The 16499-nt window shown below is 36.4% G+C and overlaps 2 protein-coding genes across 8 annotated transcripts; both read right to left on the reverse strand.

The window, feature by feature from the left end:
- Positions 1–1984: 1984 nt before the first annotated feature.
- Positions 1985–11826, reverse strand: LOC124176717 (lethal(2) giant larvae protein homolog 1). 7 transcript variants are annotated; one of them, XM_046558330.1, is made up of 17 exons: positions 11697–11826; positions 11316–11403; positions 9501–9598; positions 9060–9150; positions 8135–8376; positions 7827–7965; positions 7095–7282; positions 6683–6971; positions 5832–6591; positions 5576–5732; positions 5340–5485; positions 4738–5254; positions 4356–4630; positions 3831–3963; positions 3194–3393; positions 2824–2906; positions 1985–2414 (listed from the first exon to the last, which is right to left on the reverse strand). In XM_046558330.1, the coding sequence occupies exons 2-17, from the start codon at positions 11397–11399 to the stop codon at positions 2313–2315; spliced, it is 3504 nt and encodes a 1167-aa protein (XP_046414286.1). In that variant the 5' UTR covers positions 11400–11403; positions 11697–11826; the 3' UTR covers positions 1985–2312. The 7 variants fall into 7 exon arrangements, with proteins under 7 accessions (XP_046414286.1, XP_046414282.1, XP_046414280.1 ...); XM_046558326.1 differs by having other exon boundaries at positions 3194–3411; positions 11493–11807; XM_046558324.1 differs by having other exon boundaries at positions 7095–7309; positions 11493–11807.
- Positions 11827–14098: 2272 nt separating this feature from the next.
- On the reverse strand, positions 14099–16467 carry LOC124176722 (glutaminyl-peptide cyclotransferase-like). Its single transcript, XM_046558337.1, has 6 exons — positions 16288–16467; positions 15504–15647; positions 15091–15360; positions 14846–15007; positions 14469–14694; positions 14099–14325 (listed from the first exon to the last, which is right to left on the reverse strand). The coding sequence occupies exons 1-6, from the start codon at positions 16381–16383 to the stop codon at positions 14174–14176; spliced, it is 1050 nt and encodes a 349-aa protein (XP_046414293.1). The 5' UTR covers positions 16384–16467; the 3' UTR covers positions 14099–14173.
- Positions 16468–16499: the final 32 nt, after the last annotated feature.

Raw genomic sequence — 16499 nt, forward strand, 5'->3', positions numbered from 1 at the left:
TATTCTTATAAAGCAGGGGGGATATTCATTTTTTTTTTTTTTATAAATAATTACTTTTAATTTTGCCTCTTGTAGAATGAGCGCTATATTTTTATCTCAAATGTACGATCTTGGTCTTCTAGAGAATTATGTTATTCAAAGTATAAGCGATACCGGACACGGCCTATTGAAATCGATAATTGATGTAATTTCATCTGCCCAGAATATCTTGTGTGCCGTAAAAATTGAGAATAACAGTTGAATGAATAAAAAACGGAGAATTAGTTTTAGGTACGATTCAGTGAGCATCCATTAGATATAACATTGGAAATAAAAAGTTAAAAGTTAATATGCTGTGTCCTCCACCAAATATAGAATATAATTATACCAAAACATTAGTATAACGATAAATTGGATTCTTATTAAAAATTATAATAACAACAATTTCTTGCTCACTTAGCTGGATAACAATAATGTCAAAACTCTAGTTTTCTACATAGTATGAACACAAATTCAGAAGATGGTTAATTTCAACATTGACAAACTGAAAGTAGTATTGGCATGTAAACATATAATCTTTACTATATATAATGTGTCTATATACCTAGGGCTACAAAAAAAAGAAAAAGTATTCATATGCCAATGAAAAAAATTTACTTTCATGAACTAGGGTGAAAACTTAAAGATTAAACAACATCGATAAAAAATATATTTTTAATGTGTATGTTGCTGCTCGTGTTAAAAGTCAATATCCCTCATGTTCATATTGGGAAAAAAAAATATATTTATGTATGTATGTGTATGTGTTTGTATATATATATATGCACATATGTATATATATGTATATATATATACACACATATATATACACCTATATTTTACTATTAAGTCGCTACCTTTTATTTATATTATCAATTCCACAAGTAATTTTTTTACTTTAAAACATCAAAGCTTAAAATATAATTGAAACATTTAGAATACTGCAGACGGTTTAAGTCGCATTGTCACTCCAGAAAAAATGTAATCATTCTTATTAAAATTACTATTATCATTAATCTTATTAATTCTACGATATGGCTGCCATTCTCACAATCTGTGATGTATATTCATTCCATGGTTCAGTGTTTTGAAAATTCAAATACAATTAAAACACTGTGTTTTTACATTTTTGCGTTCTATTATTCAGTTCATTTCGCACTATATTTATTATTCAATTATGAAGAAACACAAAGTTATTAAATTCTCATAAGAAAATTTTGCTTTGCTTCTAGTCACTAATCACTGCGACTTGAAATGATCACGTTATTAAATCTATTTTATTACTAGGGGTTGTGATAATTGAATAAATCAAATGGAGGTGATGAATTACTAAGATTTTCGATAGTTCAATTCTTGCTTAGGCCAACCGGTGTGATAAGTTTATTTCGTGCCGAACCCAATGCACAATCAAAATTCTTGGACACTGAATTGTGAATTATAAAATGCCTGTACCACAACGCTTCATTTTAGATTTAAAAAAAAAAATAATACAATCCGCCATGTTTTTGTTTGATCGTGATTGATGAGATAACGTTTGAAATAGACCGACTGATTGCAATAAATTTCTTTTCCCAGTTAACCAATCATACGTTACAAATCGGTTGAAATAACGGGATAGCAGTTGTATTCTAGTATTAAGTACAACAACAGCATAATAGAGAGAAGACAACTGGTGAAAAATGTCTAGGTTTGTATCTTTCTTATATTTTCAAATAGGAAAATTTCAAAAAAGTATATATGCCCAATGAACATAAGATTAGAATTACGTTTTATACAAACTCAAATTAAGAAGTACTATCCGTTGTTGCACATTTTGGGAATATTATTGTAACGAAAGTGAAAATGATAATGGTAGGATAATGTATACCTACTAACATATCTGTAGACCTCAGCCCCCAAAGCTGTACACTACTGTTGTACAGAGAACTCTTTCGAAACATACTTTACCTTAAAAAAAAAAATTAAAAAAATAACGTCAATGTTGAATATAGCCTATATTTTTAGCCTTTAGAGGGCCAACATTTTTCCCTTCACTTCAGATGTTTTTTTGAGGTAAGCTTTATATGCATAAATAGTCAACACGTCCGGTATTTTCGAGGTACCTGCTGGCTCCGAAAGGAGCCAGGCCGACTCTCTAAAGGTTAAAAAATCTCCGATAATTGTATATGTATATGTATGAATTTAAGCTAGCTGCTGTGTACAAGATTATGATTCATCGATTAGCATATCAAACTATTAATCGCTTGTCTGTATGTTCCAATCTTTCATCAACTATAGGACAACAGTCATGAGCTCTAAGATCCTACTTCTTCGGGTCTTGCTAGTGGTGCCTTAGAATTTTCAGTTGTTACTGTTGTCGTGGTTACTTCAAGATTAGCCAAGTCTGCTGCGCTAATCTGTAAGGGAAAACAATGTACTCTGTAAAAAGTGGTATTTGAGATATATATATAAAATTTTTCCAAAATCAGCTACGATAATTAGTAATTTGCCTTCAGTTATACACCGACACCAATTAGATGTTTTTCAAAATGCAGTAACAATAATTTTTAAAGATCTTAGGAGTCGGTCAAGTAATTGGGTAATATCTGATGAGTGTTGACAGTTATTAGCCAACTAAAGAATTTGTCGTCCATAATATGAATTCTCTCTATTATTCAGCATTTTGGGTGTTAGTATTGTTAGAAGAAGAATAAAAGGATAAAGCAAAAAAACATAACGTAACATGTTAAAACAAACGTATTAGAATAGAGAACATTTCATTCAATGATTCGTTTCTTTTTTTCCAAACTTTGTTGTATTGCTGACCTCGACATTTGGGGGAAGTGTAATCGTTGCATGTGTTGTAGTAGTCTCAGTTCCGCTTGCAATTTCTCTCTCTACGGTGGTGCCTAGGCAACATTAGGACGAAAACAATAACCAATACGGCACATAAAAAAACAGTAAAAGCGTTCAAAATCAATCAACGTTAAAAAAATTATATAAATTATATTCCAAAATTTTTATCACCTGAAAAACAATTACCAATAGACAAAAAGAAAAAAATTAAATCAATGGTATCCAAATAAAACTGTAGATGGAAAGATCCATAAAATGATTATTAACGACCAATAAAATGATAAAAAAAAAATTTAACTATGTAAATAGGTGAATAAATCAGCAATTCTTCATAACTCACTGTTAAGCTGTTGCAAATCATTTGTTGGACTTGCTTCGATATCGCCATTACTAGTTCCATTGCTAGGAGCTTGAGTAATGACTGTAGTAGTTTTAACCACTAACGACTGATTCTGAGTCGATATTTCCGAAGTGCGAGAAGTAACTTCCATTTTTAAGCCAGCTAATCTGCTATGCAGCTCTTCTGAAGATGTTGCATTTCTGAAAAGGGAACTGTTACTGCCAGGAGATGGCAAGCAAACAAAAGTATAACGATTAGCTTTGCAACCAAAGAGAAATCACGGTAATAAAGGAATAATAATAATACATAAACTTAACTGTACTTCAGGTATGAAAATCACCAAATTACCAACTGCCGTTTAAATATTTTTTTCATTAATATTGGAACTATGATATTTTTGAAATATCAAACAATACTGTACAGGTAATTGAAACAGACATATTTAAGAGTATGAAACGTGAAGAAAAAGAAACTGAGAAGAATAAGCAACTGGAATTTATTTTTCCTATGTAAAAAGCGCATTAGTCTAGTCCAACGCTAGAACGTTGGAAGTATATAAGATTGTACATTCAATCTGTAATGCAGCATCTGAATCATCTACACAAAAGGTGTATATTACTCACAAGAAAAGACTTACAGCAAATGGTCCTTGACACTGTCAATTGTTATGTCTCCAATTGAACTTAAATCGTTGCGATCGTCATCTCCATTGACCTCAGTAGTGCTGGCAGCTGGTCGAAGAGATGGTTCTTTTGGAGACTCTGTTCCAGCTAAAATATATGCGTAACAATTCGAAACAGGGGCACAAATTGGGAGCAGACGTAGATATGTAATGGGTGTAAAAAACACAGATCAATGACAAGATGTTGTGTTAATCGGATCAATCGTTATGAAGAATTAATGAGTATTGTTATGTAACAATTTCAGAACTGATCCACAGAATTAGTTGAAACATGATGACACACACGAAAGCACAAATATACACAAGTATGCAGTTTCAGACTGGCCAAGTATTACGTTATTTATACCAAACCTATCACAATAAGTTTATATTACGTTTATATAAATTATTCATGTCGCGTCTTGAGTAGTAGAAACAACACTTCTTCAGGGCAATATTTTGAGCCTCTGTAATATAATCACGTTAAAACTTCGTACTTACTGGATACCAAAGTACCATTTTCTGACATGGTTCGAGGTGCTGGCACAGGTTGACTACCTTGCAATTCTCCTTCGTTCTCCGCAGTTCCCTCTATCCTTCCTTCTTCCCGAACTTCGCCTGTCGGTTCATCAGTAGCTCTGGCATTTGGGGGTAGATTCAAAACGCACTGAGCTTTTGTGACTCGAGTTGCAGACAGCGAAATTCGCTGCAGTTCCGAGCTGGAGTGAAGATACAGTGCCTGTCCAGCCTTCGTAAATGTCAGTGAAGAAATACCACTAAAACAAATAATTCATTTCCACTCAAAAACGTAGATGCACTTCAAGAAGAATGAAAAACAAAAACATTATTCCCATCAAATTTTTTAGTCGATAATATGACGTACTTGATGTCTTCTCTCTTGATCGCGGCTGCATTCAACTGTCTTCGGAGTTCTGGGATACTTAGTAAAAGGCAGTCTCCTAGATTTGTGAGACAAAGCAAACAAGTTTCCTCATGAACGCCTGCAGGTTCTAACGAGCACGTAAACTTGGCGAATCCCGTTTTCCGAACCCGAGATCCTTCATGTGCAGTTAATTTGTACTTGCAGAACGGTTTCAGGGACGGTAAATTGAAGATTTTGAATTGTTCTTCGCTTGCAATCACTACTCTGTGTGGGGACGACATATCAGGACCAGGAGCCACTCCTTTTTCTGCTTCCAAAGGTTCGGGTAATGGTATGCTAGAGCCATCAAGAATAGTTATTGCAATGACAGGTGCTCGATGTTTCAGCTGTATTTCTTTGCCAAGTGTACAATTGATATCCTCTTCGGTTCGCCTTGCGCCCGCAGGAATGGCTAGTGTAAAAACGTACACTGTTCCATTATTTGTACCGGCCCAAAGAGTCGGAGTCGTATTTTGCACTGAAAAATTATCAAGACAATTTTACCCCGAACCATCAATGAAAAACAATAAAATCCACATCTTATAAAATTACAAAATACTTACTACTGATTATGTAGCTGCGTGCAAAATACAAGCACCGCACCATCGAGCCTAGGGAGTCGTCTGTAGGCCTTGCTTCCACTTGTCTTTCAACGGGTTTAGCTTCGATGGGAGAAAGGTCTCCAGCTGGAGTGGATGCCTGACTTGGCCTGGATGAACAAAGAATGAATAACCATGTCTTTCCACGTTTTAACCATTATTCCACGTTTAGAAGCAACTTCAATTACCGCAAAACTTACGGGTCTTTTTTTTTCTCCGGCACAGTGTTTCTCGTTGGGCTACTGGCATTAGTGCGCCGTTGTGATCTTCCTTTCCTCAGTCTTCTAAATGACTCTCTAAGTGATTTTTTGAACGATTTCCGCCGTGAAATTGGTGTATCTCCAGCTCCAGACAAATCTGTATTCAAAATTCGGAATTGTACAACAGATTTCTACCTCTGCAATCTTTCAATTCCTAAAATATTGTAGAATGTATAGCTCGAAACTACCGACATACCATTTGGATTCAAGGTGCACTTGACGCTGACCGTTTTCGCTCTTGTATAATCAAACACAGCTAAGCCATGCGCAGTTCCAGCAGCCAGGAGTCCCCATTCACTGTGTAAAGCTAATGCAGTAATGGCTGCGGGTGGATGAAGCTGTAGTAAACTTTGCGGTTGAAAGCCAACGCCAAATGATATGCTGGTCGATCTGGCAGGAAGCTGATCGTGTCCCTTCCAAACAAAGCCGTCTCTATCATTGACTATATTCATTGTGACGGCTTTAATTTCCTTGTTGATAGGTTCTGACGATATGACGGCAGTAATAACATGCCCCGCAGTACCAGCAACGACTAGCGTTGAAGAGAGTGGACAGAGCAATACTTTTTTCACTGCTAAACGAGGATCATCCGAGTATGGATCGAATGTTCCAACTTTTCTAAATGGCGGCCATTCATCTTCCTCATCCTCTGGTGGCTGTTCCAGCACATCAAGATGCTCTCCAGTGAATAAAACAGACGAATTGTATTTGTATAGCGGGGTAAGAGCGACGTCTGATGCATTCCAAAATCTTACTGTCCCATCTTCATGTCCAGTCAACAGAAGCTCGTTGTTAACTGGTGTGTTTTTATTCGCTGTGTTTGCAGTCAATATAAGACCACCGTCGATGGGCCATGATTTATCAGAATATAAATGCTCAGTTTGCGCTTTACCAGCTGCAGTGATTGACTCCCACAAATTTTGGGGGACGTTTGGAATATGTTGAGAACATGTCACCTGGATAGTACAGAAATGTTGTTGATTTTAAAGCTGATAATTATTGTTTATTGATACAGAATACTTCAATAACGAGAGAATATTTTTATACCGCGCTCGCATGTAAAGATACCAAATATGGTAATGCCATCATTTTCCAGTCCGGATTTGTCAGATCTATAGCAACAAGTTCTTCTTCGGCTAAAACAATCAAAGCCTCCGGCGTTTGAAGAGCACTTTTACCATCTTCTTCCTCCTTCGGCATGACAGTGAAAAAGTCGATAACTTTTGAGGTGAAATCAAAAACGACGTGTTTTTCTTTGGTCATAGCCGTGATAGTGTGCCGATCCCCGTAGCTTGCTCTGGGCATTCCGCCAGAGAATAAAATAATTTCTTCGTCGCTGAAAACACAATTTTTTTTTTTGTCTCTTAAAACAAAATTAAATATTTGCACCCGAACCTTGAGAAAAAAAATTTACATCTAGTTACATTTTGGATTATTCTTCACTTGTTGCTACACTTACTCGCTTATCGGATGAGCCAGAATTTTGGAGACAGCCTTACACGGAAATGGTCCATAGAGGGTTGTGGATTCGGGCACAGTGTCGTTCCCAGCTCCCCAAAATGCGTACGAACCATCATTGTGTGAAGATACAAAACGAGTCTCGGAAACCCAGTAGATAGATTCCAGCTGTTGGGTGGAGACGAATGTCTGCGCACGCGAAAATAAACCCATCAGCTGCACACGTTCACCGAAACCACGAAAGACACAAACAACAGTCAGAAAATGCGTCGCCAGCACTAAACGAAAACTAACTTTGCACAATCGATTTACGTAGCTAATCTTCAGCCACCTACTCGATGCATACACTGTATAATATCCAACTCTGAACGGTCATTACAGTTCTATATTTTAGCTCCAAAGTCTCAATGTAGTGACAATTGTGAAAATTAAATTTAAGAGAATGCTGGTACAACATATAAAATTTTTTTATCACTTGAGTATACTTCATGGTTTAAAGTTAAACACGAGTTTTCGCACCAAGATATTCAATTATATTTACGAAACTACAGAATACACGCAGCAAATGAAATTAAAAATAAAAAATAAAAAACTACTGGTATTTGATAATATAAGAATTCTGATTGTGGTGGACAATTATTATTCAATTGAAATAAGAAAGCTTGACGCAACAAATAGTTAATAGATTAACAATAGGGTGTATTACTTAATTTTGATCATACTCTCAACTCACCTGTTGGGCTCCGGGTGTAGCTTTGTTCCACAAAACCATGAGCCCACGATTGTATCCAATTAAAATATTATCTGGATGTCCAGGTTGCTCGGCTATGGCCTCCACTGCTCCAGGATTTATTTTGTAATCCTCCGGGACACTGCGTGAATTTTATGCAATTTTTATTCCAGTATTCATGTAATTAAAACGGAAATATTCGGGATCATGATCATAATCTATTTTGCAAATACGAGTCATACGAGTTCAACTCTTCAAGGTTTAGTAACTCCTTATAACTTCCAGTAATTAGTACTAGATACACTACTCACTTTTGCATCACAACATCCTGATAAATGATATTATCAGAAACTGTAAATGACTTTAGATTCAATAGATAAATATTTCCTCCTTCTGTCCCTAGTAATAGATGATCCCCGTTGGATTCCAAACACATTGCAGAGATTTTTTTCAACTTTCCTTCAAGGGAAAGTGATTTTGTTTCAACCAAAGAACTCTCATTGATCTCCCACAGGTGTAGAGAGTTGTCGTCGCAAAGCGATACAACACGTCCCTAAAAAATAATTTCAAAAATTTTTCCATTTCTGCAATAGCAACCAATTAACAAATTTGAAGGTAGTAACATTATTATAACAAAACATTGGATAGAAATTCACTATTTTCCAGTTTTCAATCCCTTCGAAGAAACTTATATTTGAAAATATGAGTGTGATTTGTTTTATTACGATTTGCTGTATTTCAAACAATTCGAAAGTCGCGAAAAAAATGGTTCTACAAAATGTATCGTTAGAATAACGTTAGTAACTTCAGCATGTTGCCATTCATCAATTGTTCAAACACAAAGCTCGCTAACAATTAATTATTACAAGTAAAGTTACAAGTAATAAGAAAGATTTGTCTAGATGGTACGGTACAGGAATAGCATATATGTAAACCACCCCTACACATTAACGGCTTATGTAACATTTTGTGGTGATCGTAAGTGCAAGAAGGTGTCAGATTACCTCGGTGCACGTGTATGACTTTTATAATAACACTTCACAGCTTTATGCTTTTACTTCTCTGTATAGTCGTCAACAGAAATTAAAGTTTATTTTCATTCCCTTGGGTTACTGAATTTATAACAGTGTCATGCAGGCAGTTTTTTGTTTTTTCCATTTTTGATGGATGCCTTTACCAAAGCGTGAAAAAAAAAAATTTAATCACAAAACTATAATAGAGGACCATTGTGCTCACCTCGTTTGGTATAGCAATGATTTTGGTGACTGCATTTTCACCACTTTCCGTTGTGTGTTGTCCGTAAAATTCCACACCGGGTCTTCCAAAACTGTGATTTTATATCACAGGTATCGGTTAAGGAAAATATATACTCCTACCTAATAGAGATTGTATCCACGTTAAATGCTACCAACGGATTTTTCACCACAGCTGATAAAATATTTCCCAGAAAAGTGAACACATTAGAGTGTTGGTTTTATAATACCTGATCGCAATGCTGGCACAGGTACCTAAAGCTATGCGAGGGCGTCCGGTATCTTGGAATGGTAACATATTCACCGCTGATTCATCACATGATGTTTTTTCTATTTAAACTTTTTTGTAACACACTATCAGAACAAACAGTGATGGGGTTTGCGAGTAATTGAATTTCTCTCATCCATCAATAGAAAAGGATACACTTTGATGGCTCCAGAAGCTGTGCCGATGATCATTAGTCGTAAACTGTAATCCCATGCGAATGCAGTGGGCTTATTAGGAAATCCATGCTGTATTGTCTGCAAAAATAATGAATATTATGACAGCAAAAATCAGCATCCGGTTTTACCTGTTGGGCTGAAAAGTCTGATCAATATAGGATAACAAGATTAATTGACTAAAAAAAAAAACATATTTTGATTAACATGTGCACCTCTTCCTATGAGTAATCTGAGAAGAGGATGACTCATATTTTGACAACTTAAATACCGCTAGACCTGTTTATATATGTCATCTTACTTTTTCACTCTTTCTCGCTATCTCTGTTTTTCACATGCTGTTTGTCAATATGAGAAGAAAAAAAATACACACACATTTCTTCTCAACTCATTTGCTATGCAGAATAGTTAATCAAGTTGGTTTGAACAGATCAGAGTAATAGTATGAACAGACTTATCGCACACAATTTGAAAAACGACCCGATCTAACGAGCTTAATTACTTTTAAGTGGCTCTGATTAAATATTGGAGACAAATGGAATAATAAATGATTCTATTTTTACAAGTGACATTCCACAATATAAAACTGCTTCTTACATCACTCCAATCAGTCTCAAATTGCACAGAATGTTACAAATTGCGCTGCAAATTCATACAGATGAAATTCTTTCCTGGACTCGTTTTCATTGGCAATAAATAAATAAAATATTTAACATGCTCCATCCCGGATTATTAATTGTTATATCAGTGTGTGTATACCAAAATGCATCGTACGTACAATATCAGCACTTTTCTGTTACCCAAGAAAATATGAGTGATCAATTTATATATTATAGATAATAGATTTTGTGAGTCATGTATCGAAGTGTATACAAGAGATAAGAAATCGGAACACGAATTAATATATCAGTTTAGCAATATCTCGTGTATCACATGTATCAATGTCAAAATGTATTTCGAAAAATCTTTCCCCTTCATCAATTCTTACATCAAAAATAATAAGAAAAATTGAAAACTGTTGAACATTGAACTGTTGAACATCAACACAAGCATAACTGAATGAAACTAGCTATAGGCAATGGTTTGAAAAAAACAAAAAAAGGGAGTTATTTCTTTATGTATGGCAACGCTCTATACATAGACACTAGATACAAATACGTATGTATGCGAGTAAATATTAGTTTTAAGGGCAGGGCATCTCTTATCACTGTTTTTAAACAGAGTTTTACGATAAGATAGATATCCACCAACTGCCGATAGGTATAAATGAACCATCGTTTATTGCATTAAATCTTGCTAGTTACCATTATAACAAATGAATGTCATCAACTTAGAATATTGCAGAAGAAAAGGCGATACGGTATTAAAAACTAGCGTTTGTTATCTCTAGGCCACATCATGGTTCACGCACACCTACCGACTTATCTTTTAATCAAAACTGTAACTAATCGCAAACTGCAAATAACCGCATTAGGCATGGATAAGAGTATAAAATAAAATTAACAAATCAAGTTAATTTCATTATTTTTTCATTACCGTAGTATATTTGAATATGAATATTTGGTGATATAAGGGTTTAAGAACAAATAATAAAAGCTATAGCCAATTATCGCCAGACGGTATTTAAATTACAAATGAAGTTCCATTATTTGATAAATAAACTCCCAACGAAGTTTAAAACACGTGTGAATTTGGTACGGGGTTGATTAGTTCGCGATAGAAATTAATGATGAAACGAGTGCTTCCGATATTGTTGATCGGATGAATAGTTGTTAATTAATGTTTATGTTCTGCTTACCTTCCGGAAAGCGAAAAGGTCCTTTTGCAACTTCTGACGCTCAGCTGTGGGTTGCTGACCCTTCCCTCTGATAAACTTCAACATATTTCTGCGAGATGGTAATGAAAAAAAGAAAAAGAAAACGTACACAACAATTCACATTTACGCTATAACGATCGCAATGTTACGATATCTCACTATTAGCTCAATTAAAACATTCTTGAATGAACGCCGAACGAGGCTAGTGCAACTCCTGAATGCCTGTTTATTGTCAGTGTGTTCGGCTCCCACGTCCTACACACGCCTATATCGCCGTGTGTCACTCGCCTGTACCGTATATACCGAAAAATATCGTACAATGGGTGAAAAAATTGAGCGAAAACACTCGCGGGCACCTCTTACCTTTTTCTATCAGAGATTTTCGCTAATTTCACGAGAGAAATTCACGTAAAAGCACGTAAAATCTCGACGAAGCGGGGCGGTAAGTCATTCCACGACTCTTGATCGCGTCGTTCGTGTTCGTCACTTCGTGTGTCGGGTCGTCCAATCGCCAAACGGTCGGCTCTTCTCGGCTCGGTCGGCGTGACGTCACGGGACCGCAACGTTATGCTCAGTTATGCTCAACGCCCAACATCGGCAGGGTTCGGAGCTGTGGCCGAATTCACTCGAACAATGACCTCGAACATTTGAAACCTGTAGCGTGTGTACTCAGCGTGTGGCTCGGCTCGTTTTGTGCGTATTGTATGTACAATACGTACAATGTATTTCTCTCTGCAATGTGTTGTACTTACATACATGCATACATATTCCACGAACGCTACAAACTGGTGGTGTTACGCGTATTGTATTCATGCAGTCAGTATAGGTACAAACATATACCTATAAACCAATGGCATTGCGCACAATGCGTCGACATTCGAGCATAGCAAATCAATTAACAAATGACAATATATACATTCACGAAACGATGCACGCCTTTCATTCTAGTCAGATTGTCAGGGTAACGGGACATTTCGTGGACAAACGCGTTTTCTCCGGCATGCGATGTATGTATGTACATGTGTCAATTTACGTGCCCAAAGCAACATTCTTTCATAAACGAGACGTGATCCAACAAACTGTGCGATCGGAGCACGTAATTGGCGGGTGTTACAAGTTACAGTTCAATCCGGCCTTTTTATATGTGTATATGTGTATATATCTATTTTGTAGCTACTGCCACCTGTAAACGGGTTCATTCAACATCCCCGCCCTGGCCAAATCGAACGAATTTTCAAAATTACGACTGCGTCATGTTAATCCATCCATTAGCTGCTTTGCCGTCAATATTGGCTGTGACAGAATCTTTTGATCCGAAATCCTGATTTTAAAACATATGCAGGCTTATTGTCGAACATGTTCAAATCCGGGATCGCGAAAAGAACTCTCAATTAACTTACTAGGCAGATGAATTCTAGAGAATTTATGACTTCATAGCATCGGTGTTCAGTCTTTTTCTATTGTTATTCTAAAAAAAAAGGAGTCCCGCGCTTTCCGTTCGTTCTGTACGTGCTCGGCACCATTTGTTCGGCCGTTTGTATTTAAGCGGTTCTACACGTTTAATCGCTACAATTTGATTTGCGATCGGGGAAGAAGACCAGAAAAACGATCGCCGAGGAATGAAGAGAAGAATTTTCAAATAGAATATACTCATTTATCCCGCGTTCGAATGATCATGAAGGATCGAGAGGCATTCTCATTACCGATTACGATCACGCATCAGGAAGTCAAGATACGTTTTGAGGAATAGTCTGCAACGATCTTAGTTCGGTCTTGTCTCCCGGGCAGAATAGTAAGCTTTTTACAGGTCAACATATGCAGGTTTATTTTCATTCGTACGCTTACCGTCTTAGTCATTGTCAAATTAGTTGATCAGTAATTACTACCTTTTTTATCAAGCCTTCGTCAAGTTTATCAAAGTAAGCGGTTTTTTTTTTACAGTAGACTCTAATAGGCATTCTAATAAGTCCGCTGCCTGAGTTTTACACGATAACAAAAATGTACCGATGCTGAGTAATGAACAGACATATCAGCTACTCTTCATCAAAATATGATATATTTGTTTTAACAGACCATTTTACAATATCTTTTCATATGCACATTTTCAAATTAATTAATTTATAATAACAATAAATAAGCGTTGTTAAATTTTGGTAGCGTACAATTGTACTTTCAGATTCATGACAAAACTAATTTCATATGCTCATGCGAAAGCTACTAATCGATAGACCAACCATTTGAAAAATTGTCAAATATAAAATTGCTACTCTTAAGTAGTCCTGTAATGATATGTCTACAATCCCTGTTATAAATTATTTTCAGCCCTACCATAGAAAATCCGGTTTTGAATGGAAAAAGATGAAAAACAGAATGTTACACACGTTTAACCGAATTCTGCATTTACATCTGCCTATCTTCACGTCTCGTATTTTGCAATAGTGTAATAGTTATTATGCTTCTCTTAAAAATTTAATTACGCATAGGTACTGCGGTAAAATTGATATTTCGACGAATAATATAACTGCTTTCCGTTTATCACAAGATAATAAAATAAAAAATTTCCACATAATTAGAAAAATGTTCAATAAATATATAATATATTTATATATATATATATATAAATATAAATAATACACCTGTTATGCTGCAGTGTGCACAAGTTTGTTGACATTTCAAATATATTTATCTTAAAATTGATATCAAGTATACTTTATAAAGTCGGCGAATAGTTCACATTGAGTTAGAGAGTTCAGTTTTTTTTTTTCTTCTCATGTACCTAATTGACTACACATTGAGCAGTTGAATGATTTCGAGTACTGGTGCCATTCGATACCGCAGTATTAAACATCCATCCCAAGGTACGACGCGACAAATATCCTCAGGATCTTATTGATGTTTTCTGTCGCAGCCATATCTATGTTAGCTCTGTTATCCCCCGATTGGTGCCAGAAAGAGGGGAAAGGCGACGGAATTAAATGGAGTACCGGCACACCTAAAAATTTGTCATTTCGAAACACGATACAAATTTGTTTTAACTTCACTACCGCCATTCTTGGTTTGATTACTTTGGAAAAAAAAAACCTTTGGAATAAGCAAATGCAGCTTGATCGAATTAAAACATATCTTTCTCCTCACCTCTTTTTAAAAATGGAATATGATCATCTTCGATATTGGCCCGAACTGAGTACGGCTGGAAATATGTCTGCTCAGGATTTTCGTACGAATATTTTTCCAGTCTTCGCATGGCTGCCAATTTTCTCTCCGCATTAATCAACATCCCATACCATTTTTCTGTGTTCTCAAAATAGTTGTAAAACGTAGGGTCTGGAGCGCCTATTAAGTCCAGAAGTACTAAAACGTCCTGAAATTATTAAATTCAATCGACTTAGCTAAGAATTGTCAATATAGATACATAAACGATTTTGAATGCTACATTCAGCGCATATTGATCTTTGAATGATCGAGAAAAAATATTACTGCAACTTGTCTGTGGTTATTCATTTCATTCTTACAATTCTATCGAGTTCCGTCATTCCCTCGGTATTGCCAGGGGGGTACAGTGTCATCTGCCATTTTTTAGCCAGATGTCTAGCACCGTAAATGGAGTCAGTGGGTCCCCACGATTTGAAAGCCTCTTCGCCGTCAAAAAATATAAACATCAGACTGATGTCTTGCTAAAAATATAATACAGGTATACCATACTGATACTGTTGTAAAATTTTTTGGTGTAAGAATAACGCCATGCAGCTGTTATTACCCTTTTTATATCATCCAAGTACGACTTCATCACACTAGCCAAATTGATCATCTGCGCACACGGCACAGCGCTGTCCGTAGCCCCAACAAAGTCCCCCTCTCTCGTGTACTTTGAATCAAAATGGCAAGCGAGTGCCAAGTACCTGCTGGCATTGGGATTCAGTCTTGATATTACATTTTCAAATTCCAATTTTCCGAAATTCGGCGTCTTGTCTAAGAACTTGTCCGTTTCCACTGACCATCCGAGATTTTCCATCGATTTTATTATATACTGGAATAAACAAGGAAAGGAACAATTCGTTTTACAGTCAGCAGTAAACTTTGAAACGATCAGTAATTTGATATAATTTGAATAAAGCGCCAAACGCGCTCGACGTCTTCCAACTGCAAGTATGAGAGGGGATTCACACTCACGTTTTTCACTCTCTGATGGCCCCGAGTTGAGACGACTCTCTTTATGCATATATTATCCAATATTTCGTTGATGTGATCGACGTCCGACATGTCGGCGAGCCTGAGCAAATTCTCATCATTGAAGTATTTCGGAGCATGGTGAAGCTGAAATTAAGCGTTCAACTTTCAAATATGATCGTATTGAAGTTAGTAACGTTATCGTAACGATTCATGCCGGGGAAAAGCCGTTATTTCGCGATTTTGGAATTATCTGAAATTCAGGAAATCATAATAAAACAAAATACACTCATACATGGAAATCTTAGTTCCTTAAAAATCATTCTGAAACTAAGAAAATCTGGATATTTTCCCCAATCTTCCGTTACGATAACGTTACTACCTTCAATCTTGTCAAATATGACATGTCGCGCATCGCTGCCATAATAAGTATACCTATACGATTGCCTTCGAACCGGGACCTTTAAAGTTCAAAGCTTCATCTCGCGCACAAGTTGTAATTTCACGTAACGCGCGTCGCTCAAATTCGACCCTGGTTGATCAATGTGAGTAAAGGAAAGTCTAGCGTCAACCAGAGTAAGAAAGTATCGTAAATGTTGACCAGCAATTGTTTGTCGAGCGAAATAAATTGCGCCTTCGTTGCGAATATCCTCGAATAGCGGTAGCGATTATTACACATGCCTTTCACTCGTTAAGTTTGCGTGCTGGTGTGTGTCTGACTTTTACGAGCGTATTTGAATCGTTTCTCTGTGACGTTTACGTGTGTGCAAACAATTTTCTTACTCACCTTCTGGTTCGTCAACAGTGATTTATTGAGAGCTGCCGCGTAGCCAGTGAGCAGCAAAATCTTAATCACGTTCAGCGGAAACTTCAACATGGTCATACCTTCTGCGAAGCCGCGGCCAAACTGATTATCACGGAAAAGTCATGCCACAATCCACATGCAGCCGCGAGCTCGCGGCCATATTATCAAGGTCGTAGTCAAGCCTTATTTCCCCC

This window comes from Neodiprion fabricii, chromosome 2 (genome assembly GCF_021155785.1).
Source record: "Neodiprion fabricii isolate iyNeoFabr1 chromosome 2, iyNeoFabr1.1, whole genome shotgun sequence".
Lineage (NCBI taxonomy): Eukaryota > Metazoa > Arthropoda > Insecta > Hymenoptera > Diprionidae > Neodiprion > Neodiprion fabricii.